At 57.0% G+C, this 8,541-nt stretch overlaps 1 protein-coding gene across 1 annotated transcript; it reads right to left on the reverse strand.

The window, feature by feature from the left end:
• Nucleotides 1-499: 499 nt before the first annotated feature.
• On the reverse strand, nt 500-3,131 carry LOC132318506 (cytochrome P450 1B1-like). The gene is made up of 3 exons (XM_059826068.1): nt 3,029-3,131; nt 2,659-2,840; nt 500-1,933 (listed from the first exon to the last, which is right to left on the reverse strand). Exons 1-3 carry the CDS (start codon nt 3,129-3,131, stop codon nt 500-502), a joined length of 1,719 nt encoding a protein of 572 aa, XP_059682051.1.
• Nucleotides 3,132-8,541: the final 5,410 nt, after the last annotated feature.

Raw genomic sequence — 8,541 nt, forward strand, 5'->3', positions numbered from 1 at the left:
AACTGGTCCTTAAACGCTTCTTAAGCTCCATCAACAAGACCCCCCCAGGCTACCTTAGCTCCCGTGTGGCTTTCCTTGACATGGGGAAGTACATCCCCCCCAAATGTCCTCCTCCAGCCTTCTGCTGCCGTAGGTGAAGCAAATGACTCCTTGCTGCACCCTGAGGCGAAGGGGGGTCTGGTCCTGGCAAGCAGGTCCCCATGGGGAGGTGGGTTTTGACCCATTTTGGGGTGGGAGAGCTCAGGGGGATGCAGGACAGGGGCTCGGGCGTGAATGATGCTTCCAGCCACCACCCCCCCGGAGAAAACAAGTGGAGCCAGGTCCCGTGTCAAAGGCGTTTATTGCTGCGGGGGCTCACTGCCCTTCACCCTACAAATGGGCAGGGATGTGCCGCGGCAAGACCCACCTGCGGGCAAAGCCCCACACGCCCCAGCCCTGCCAGCTCCAAACCAAGGGGGTGCAGCACAGATGGGACCCACCACCCACCCCCAGCAGACGCTCAGGGCTGGATGAGCGCAGGGTGCCTCTGCCGCACGGTGACGGTGAAGGGCCGCGGCTTCAGCGCCAGCCCGTGGACGCAGTCCATGGTGAGGTGCTCCGCTGGGTTGGAGTGGAAGGAGCACTGGTGGAGAAGGATGGCAGTGAAGAGGAAGAGCTGGAGCTTGGAGAGCTGCTCACCGATGCAGCGCCGTTGGCCAGCTGAGAAGATCATGACACTGCCAGCCCGGTCACGGTCCAGGCGCTGCTGCGCATCCAAGAAGCGCGCGGGGTCGAAGCGTTGCGGGTTGGGCCACTTGCTGCAGTCGTGGTTAACGGACCACTGGTTGATGAAGACCACGGTGCCCTTGGGGATGTGGAAGCCCTCGAGCTCCACATCATCCGTGGTAGCATGCGGGATGGTGATGGGCACGAAGCTGCTGTAGCGCAGCGTCTCATAGATGAAGGCCTCCAGGAGGGGCAGGTGGGGCCGGTCCTCAGCCGTGGGCAACCGGGAGCGTCCCACCACCTGGTCCAGCTCGGCCTGGAGGTCCCGCTGGAGCTGCGGGTGCTTCAGCAGCAGCAGGAGGACCCATGAGAGCGCCGTGGATGTGGTGTCCTGCCCCGCACCAAAGATGTCGGTCATGGCGCCATCCACGTCCTCGGGTCCCAGCCCCTCGGGGGCCCTGTCGCCGCGCTCCACGGCAGCGATCATGACGTCACTGACATCACGGAGGGCATGCGGGTCGAAGCTCTGGCGGTGCTGCGCCACCTTGGCGCGCACGAAGCCGTGCAGCTCCTGGTTGAGGGCTTGGAAGTCGTGGAAGATGCGGCGCACGGGGTTGGGGAAGTGCAGGAGCCAGGGCAGCACGTCCACCATGCTGCCCGCCCCCACCGTCTGTCCGAAGCGGTCGTTACGGCCCAGCAGTGCCGTGAACTCGCCGTCGGTGTGGCTGTAGCGGCGGCCAAAGCAGAGGGCACAGAGGACGTTGGCATTGGCCACCACCAAGAGCGGGGAGGGCTCGAAGTAGGTGCCGGCCTGGCTGCGCCGCAGGAAGAGACGCACAAGGTCCCCCGCCTCAGCCGCCACGTGCCGCTCCACCTCAGCCGCTGTTGAGCGGGCGCGCAGGGCGGCATGGGCCAGGCGCCGGCGAGCCCTCCAACGGGGCGAGCAGGACCCAAAAGCCACGCTACGCCCTCCGGACACCAGCTCGAAGGATGGGAAATCAGGGCGGCCGGCGAAGCGGGTGCCCAAGCCCACCAACGCCCGCCGGATGACCGCCTCGCCGTTGAGCACCACCACCCGCCGGCAGCCCAGCCGCAGCTGGAAGACGGCGCCGTAGCGGCACGCCATCCGCCCGAAAGCCAAGTGGGGCAGGCGGCCCAGCTGCAGCACGTTGCCCACCAGCGGCCAAGCGAAGGGTCCCGGGGGGCTCCGGCTGCCCGAGAGCCGGCGCTTGGTGCCGGTGCGGCGGTGGGCCCCGGCCAGCAGCAGGAGGGCGCCGAGCAGCAGCAGCGGCGGCAGCAGCGCCGGCCCCGCGGCCGCCCCGTCGGGGCTCCCCGCAGCGCTCATGGCTGCGGCCGCTCTGCCCGGGGACCGCGGGCGGGAGCCGCTTTATAGCCGCCTCCGAGGGGGACGAGCCTCTCCCCTCCCCCGGCGCGGCCCGGCCGCCCCCAGCTCCGGAGGGGGACGGGCAGAGCCCGCCCGGTGCTGCGGGGGGAGCGGTCCCCGACGGGGCGCACGCAGGCGGGCAGAGCCGCGGGGGGGGAAGGGGCGAGAACAGGGGCGGGGGGTGTGCTGCGTTTTCAGCCCGGCTGCGAGCTCCGCTGTGGCAGTGTGGAGAGGTGATCGGCAGCCAAGATTTATCGGGGGGGGAATTTGTATAATGACCTATCCCCCCCAAAAAAAAAAATAGACCTGCCACCCTCCCAAAACCCGCTCGGGGGAATAGAGCCGGGGATGCTCAATGGCCCGTCTCCCCACCAAGCTCCCCCCCTTTTCCTCCCCCCCCCCGGGCTGCAGAGGGCCCCTCGGCACTCGCGGTTTTTGCGAGCCCGGCCCCGCGCTGCGGCTTTTCGGTGGAATTTGGGCTCCGGGCGGGTTTTTGCGAATCTGGCGCTGGATGTCGACTGATCCTGACCGGCCCTTGGTCCTGACCGGCGCCTCGTCCTGAGCCTCACCTGGGCCTGGGTGTCAGAGGTGAGGCTGCGGGTACCGGCCGGGGTGGGATGCGGGGATGCGCGGCCGCGTTTCGGGTTTGCTGCGTTAGCGGGCAGGCCAAAATCTCTCCGTCCCCTTTTCTCCGGGCCCCCACCTGTGAAGCAGTCACGCCTGCTGCTGTCAAACAGCTCGCTGCGAGTGCCTGAAAAGCGATAAAGAGGGTTATTTCCATCAGAAGAGGCGGCATTTTTTCTTGTGCATCCCCCTTCGTGTGCACTGCTCAGTGATGTTCCCCCGGGACGCTGAAGAAGGTCCTGCTGAGCCAAGCAGGGGAATAAACGCGGTGCCGCAGGGGTTTCTGTGCTTGCTGTCACGCTGGGGACGCGTCACCTTCCTGCCGAGCATCTGGCTCCTGCCTGCCACCTCCAGAAGCTGCTCCGGCTTCGGCTGGGCTGTCTGCCGGGGGGAACAGCATCCCTGGCACAGCCGCCATCGCATCCCCTCGGGGCCGGTAGGATGGAGCGAAGCCGGGTGCTGGTGATGCCCCCGAAAGGAAAAGTGGATTTCTTCTAAAAAAAGGGATGTTGGTATTGGTGGGAATGAAAAAAAGAGAGCAGAGTGTGTGTGGTCCAGTATTACGGCTGTAGCAGTTGCGTGGTCGTCTGGTGGTGGGTTAGAGTTGCTGCTCCTCAGCTTAGTTAGAGTAAGGGGGGGTGAAGAGGAGCTTTCCTGGGTTGGATGCCAACAGGGATTCCCGGCGGGCACCGGCGCCGGCCGAGTCCCCACTCAGCAAGTCCTGCAGCGGGCGAACACCGCGGATCGCACGTGGTTTAGCTGGAGTGTGGCCACGGAGGGATAACTCGCTCTTATGCACTCGTGTTCCCGGAGGACGTGGGAAGCCAAACCCCCCACCCTGGGGTGCCCCGGGACGGCCGGGGAATAACAAAGCGTGTTTGCCCACGCCGCGCGAAGGCAGCGGGTGACGCCCGGGTCGTCTCATGACAGGGGCCTTCGGATATTTCTTGTGGCGTTGATTACGCAGCAGTGCGTTTGTCATTCCAAGAGGGATTTTTTTTTTTTGTAATTGCCGCCTTTTCCTGTGAAAATTGGGATTTCTGTAGGTTGCGTGGCAGCTCAGTGGTGGGGAATAGGCATTTTCCTGGCGGATCCCAAGCGATCTCAGGCACATGCAAGCTGCAGCGCATCGGTGTAGCGGCGAGGTGCGCAGCAGCGCATCCCAAGCAGCCGGGCTGGCAGCGAGACGGTGCGGTGCGGAGCAGCCCAAGTGCCTGCGCTGGGGCTGGAGTGAGGAGAGGAGTGTGCCCCCTCCTTCCCTCCGGCAGCTTTTCTGCAGCCTCGAGGTTTATGGCTCAGCCGCGGAGCTCACGTGCGGTTTTACACGCTGTAACGTCACAGCCGTCGTCGCGCCTGTTGTCAAGTCTCATTTTTCAGGAATTAAACTTCACGTCACACAGGGTTTCCGCTGGACGGAGGGAGCCCAGCACCGGCTGCACCGGCAAAACCTTCCCGGGGAAAAACACCATTGATTTCCGCCTAGTTATAGGCGTGCAAAACAATAATGCTGGATTAGATTAAGCGGCAACTTTTGGTCTCCTCTAACAGGAGACTTTGTTTTCCAGCGTCGCATGAGGTTAGGCTGTGATTCCCGCCGGCATTCCCTGAAGTTTAAAACGCTGAAGTTTGCAGCGTGTGGGATCTGCGCGGCGCACGCATGGACTGACTTCGGGGCTGTCCCCCCCCGGGCGATGTCGAGGGGTCCTGGCGCTGCAAAGGCTTCGCTGTAAAGGTACGTTAGTGACAGCAGAGCAATAAGTCCTATTTGCTGGGGTGAAGGAAAATTAAGTCTGCATGAATAGGGTGAAATGGGAAATATCATGGTAATATAATATAATAATAATAGTAGTAACAATAAAAAATCAGTTCTATAGAGCAATACCATAACCATTTTCAGCGTAACTCTGCTACCCCGATGACCATTTTAGCCTGTGCCACCTCTCCCCAAACAGCCCTTTTTCAGGGCAATTCAGCAGGTTTGGGTTTTTAAGTTTTGCTTTTTTGGCTTTATTTTCCTAAAAAGCTCCCGAGAGGAAAAAAAATTGGTCCCACGGTCCACGTGCGAGCGGCGGAGGAAGTGTTGCTGCCGGAGCGCACGTGCCGGCGCCCGGAGAGAGCGGCACGGCTGGGTACCATCCAGGCGAAGATGCCGGGAAGGCGGCGGGATGCCGGCAGCGACGGCATCGGGGTGTTTGTGTCTCGGGGGGTTTAAGTCAACGTGAGGGGGCTCAGCCTCCGCGTCCGGGGCTGAAATGGGATCTGCCCTTCGAGTCCCGTCGCCGCCTCGGGGCCTTGACCTGTATCCCGGCCCCAGGGGATGTAGCATCGCTGGGCATGTGGAAAAGAAAATTAAGAGGAGAAAAAAAAAAATCCCACACCATGGGAAACCGGGGAATTGCTTGATGCAACCGTGGTGGTTTTGGCTCCTTAGTCCCCTTTTTTGGGTTATTCCTCTTTTTTTGGGTGGGCAGTGGAAGGAGGAGGGGATTTCCAGCTCAGGGAGGGTCAGCGGCAGCAGCAGGAAAGCTTTTCCCAGCAGGATTCCCAGGCTGGGCTCAAACAGCCTAAAGTGTCAGATAAATCAATCGAGGTTGAAAGCTTTGGGTTTTGGTAAGTGTCCCGTCTCTGCAAGAGCGGAAATATATAATTAAGCTACTGAAATTAAGCTATTGCTCATTAGTTAAGCTATCAATAGTTAAGCTATTAATAATTAAGGAAGCTATTTGGAAAGGAAAAGGAGAAGTCTCCCGCAGAGGTGGTTCCTCTCCCCCGTGCGGGTTTCGGGGCTGGAGAGCAGCTCCCGGCCGCCCCCCTGCCCACCCTCCCCGGGGCGGCAGAGCTGCTCGGGGGGCAGGGAGCCGCTCTCCCGGGGCGAGGGGGGAGAAAGGGGCCGGGGGCTCTTGGGGGGCTCGGCCAGCTCAGCGTCGCCCATTCTATTTGGAAAACGTTTGTTTTGTTGCGTATTTACGCATTTATATGTACGTATTTATATAGATAGATAAATCATTGTGCCGATGAGCAGCGGTTAGTCTGAAAATGGTTATGGTATAACTCTCCACAACTATATATATATTTTTTTCTCATCTCGGGCCCTGCACTGCAGATCGGTTTGAAAACCCGGCTCCGATTCCCTGCTCGGCAGCGAGGGGAGCCTTCGGGGCTGCCTCGGCCCCACTAAACCCATCCTCGCTGCTCACCTGCACAATTATTGGCATATAAACATATAAATACAGAAATACATGAATACCAAACCACATACATGACTATAAATATATAAATACATAACTGTAAATAGATAAATGCAGAAATATAAATATATAAATACAGAAATACAAAAAATATAATATATAAACTAAAAAAAATCTGAGCATGCTGGGGGAATTTTGATGGGGGGGGCAGAAATATTGCTGAGCACTGCTGCTCCGGGGTGGGGAACCGACCTGCTGTGCTCTTTGCCGGGGAATACGGCTCGTTTCGGCGTGTGGGGTGAGCCGGCCTTGCTGTTACAGCATCGAAAGCCTCAGGTTTGGGTCTGGCAGAATTCCGAGCGGCGTGGTGGTGGGAGGTGGGACGGGAGGCGGCGGCAAAGCCCCGCAGATAGTCCTGAAAACTTCTTGCTCTGAAGAGAAATTAAAAAAAAATCGCAGATGGTGTTTTTTTTTTTTTTCACCTGCAGCAAACCCCGGAGTGGGTGTAGGGAATCTGTGGGGAGAATGGGAGGAACCGCTCGGCTCCAGCAAAGCGGAGCCTGAGAAGGAAAAGAGGGACCGCGCAGAGATGGCCATGGAATCAAAATGGTTTTCACTTGGAGTGGCCCGTGGGGTGACAGGCAAGAGAATAAGGATAATAAATTCATTAATTATTAATATGAGAATACAGGTAATAATAATCATGACCATCAATAATAGTACTTTTAGATTTTTTTTTATTTTATATTTTATTTTATTTACTTGAATTTTTTTTTTTATTTGGGTTTGGGGTTTTTTTAGGTTAAAATTGTCAACGGACACGAGAGAGGGTGAGTCTCTTCCAAAAGGATCCAAGAGACAAATTCAGCCCAAGTAACCAAGAGTCTCATATCACTCTAAATGTATTTGAAATTTGCATTCCAGCATAGCCAGGGAATTATCTTTCAGAAAACCAACAATGTCAGTGAAAGCATTAAATCCTGGGGCTCTTCCTTGGCAGGACACGCCACTGAGGTGGCTGAAAGCCGGGGACAGCGTGCAGTGCTGGGAGCACCTCGGCAGTGCTTTGGCTGAGGGCTGAAGGAGATGAAATCCCGGTTCCTGCTGCTTGAAAACCTTATTTGCAGGGGAAAAAACCCGGGATTAGGCATACGCTGAGGGGCTGAAGCCCAAGGGGTGGTAGAGATGCTGGCCCCCAGCTCCCCACCGGGCTCAGGGCAGCCCTCCGGCTGTAGGGTTGGGTTTGAACCCCTCTTCTGCTGCTTGGGGTGGCCGGAGCTGGTCCGGTTCTTAAAAAAAAAATGGGTTATTGCTGTTAATCGCAGCTGGTGTCTGCGCTGCGCTGCGTACAGCCACAGAGCGCAGTGCTCCCTCCGGGGCGATTCCCACCTCGGCTGGTCCGGCACCTCCTCTTCAACCATGTTGGCTTTTATAGACTATATTGCTTTTTCCCCCCCCTCACTTTTGCTAATTGAGGGTTCTCCTTAAGGACAAAGAAGATGTTCTTCCATTCTGCATCACCGACGAGATATTAATCCCACTTTCACATCCACTGTCTGTAGCTGCAATTTAGCTGCTTAACCTGGACCAGACCCCCCCCCCGCTTAAGCACCCGGTGCTGGTGAGATGAATCCCACCGACCCCAGCGCTGGACACACCTGTACGGTTTTCCCATTAATTTAATAACTCAGTTGTGGCCTTTTTGGTGTGGTCCCCACGATATGGGGGTGCTGAAGGGGAGCCGGTGCTGTTGGTTTTATTGCAGCAGTAAAACCCGGCCCCTCTTTCGCCTTCCTGGTCGTCCGTCCTGCACTGCCCTGCTTGCAAATGAATGCATCGGTATTTTCATAAACATCAATTTCTAAACATATTTTTCATAAACACAGAAAACAGGCGCTGCCTGGGGTATGAAAAACTGGAGTCGACATTGGCTGAGCTCAGACTTTGTAGATTCCCACTGCCAGCAGTGAGCTTTGGATCGAGGACAAGATAAATAGAAAAACGAATACAGGAGATGGTCAGGAAAGCAATCAAAGAAGAAAAAAAAAAAAGAAAACAACCAACCCCCAAGCCCCAAACCGAAGCGAGCCCCTTGGGCTGACGGCCGCCTGCGAGCCCTGACCAGGAAAGTGAACACACACCAATTAAATGCCTAAAAAAACACAGCGTCAGAAGGGAGGAGAGGGTTTCTTTTTTAAATTAAAAACACATTTAGAAAAATAAATCTGTTGTAACATCTCATTTCCTCTCCTTGATTGGCTTACATGTTATCTGGTCTGATTTTAAATGGCTCTGGAGGGGATTTTCATCCTGCGTGGTTATAAAGAGCCTGCCGGTGTCCAACCGCAACGTAAAATAATAGGGAAAATACACCTGATTTGGCAGGCGGAGCCTCTCCTGGGCATCATTGTGGCGTCTGGGCTTGCAGAGCACCCCTGGGCAGCTTTCGGGGGGGACCCGGGGCGCAGCCCCTCACCCGGGCTTTCTTTAATGGTTTTTCAACTTTATTTCAGAATAAATGGTGCACTGCTTGGCAGCAGTCGTCCTGCTAAGGGCTGTAAAAGCGTGCGGAGAGGCTTTTTCTTTTTTTCTCCCCATCATTTACTCCCCAAAAGTGCAAGCCTCAGGCTCAGTTCATCG

The sequence above is a fragment of the Gavia stellata genome, chromosome 17 (genome assembly GCF_030936135.1).
Source record: "Gavia stellata isolate bGavSte3 chromosome 17, bGavSte3.hap2, whole genome shotgun sequence".
Lineage (NCBI taxonomy): Eukaryota > Metazoa > Chordata > Aves > Gaviiformes > Gaviidae > Gavia > Gavia stellata.

What these genes read in the sequence shown, in the direction of transcription:
- LOC132318506 (XM_059826068.1), bottom strand. Translation starts at nt 3,131, where the DNA reads ATGGCGGCTGTGCCAGGGATGCTGTTCCCCCCGGCAGACAGCCCAGCC. An exon ending in GCCAGATGCTCGGCAGGAAG is followed by an intron (nt 2,841 to 3,028) that starts GTGACGCGTCCC and finishes ATCGCTTTTCAG; the next exon opens with GCACTCGCAGCGAGCTGTTT. An exon ending in CCTCTGACACCCAGGCCCAG is followed by an intron (nt 1,934 to 2,658) that starts GTGAGGCTCAGG and finishes ACCGGCACCAAG; the next exon opens with CGCCGGCTCTCGGGCAGCCG.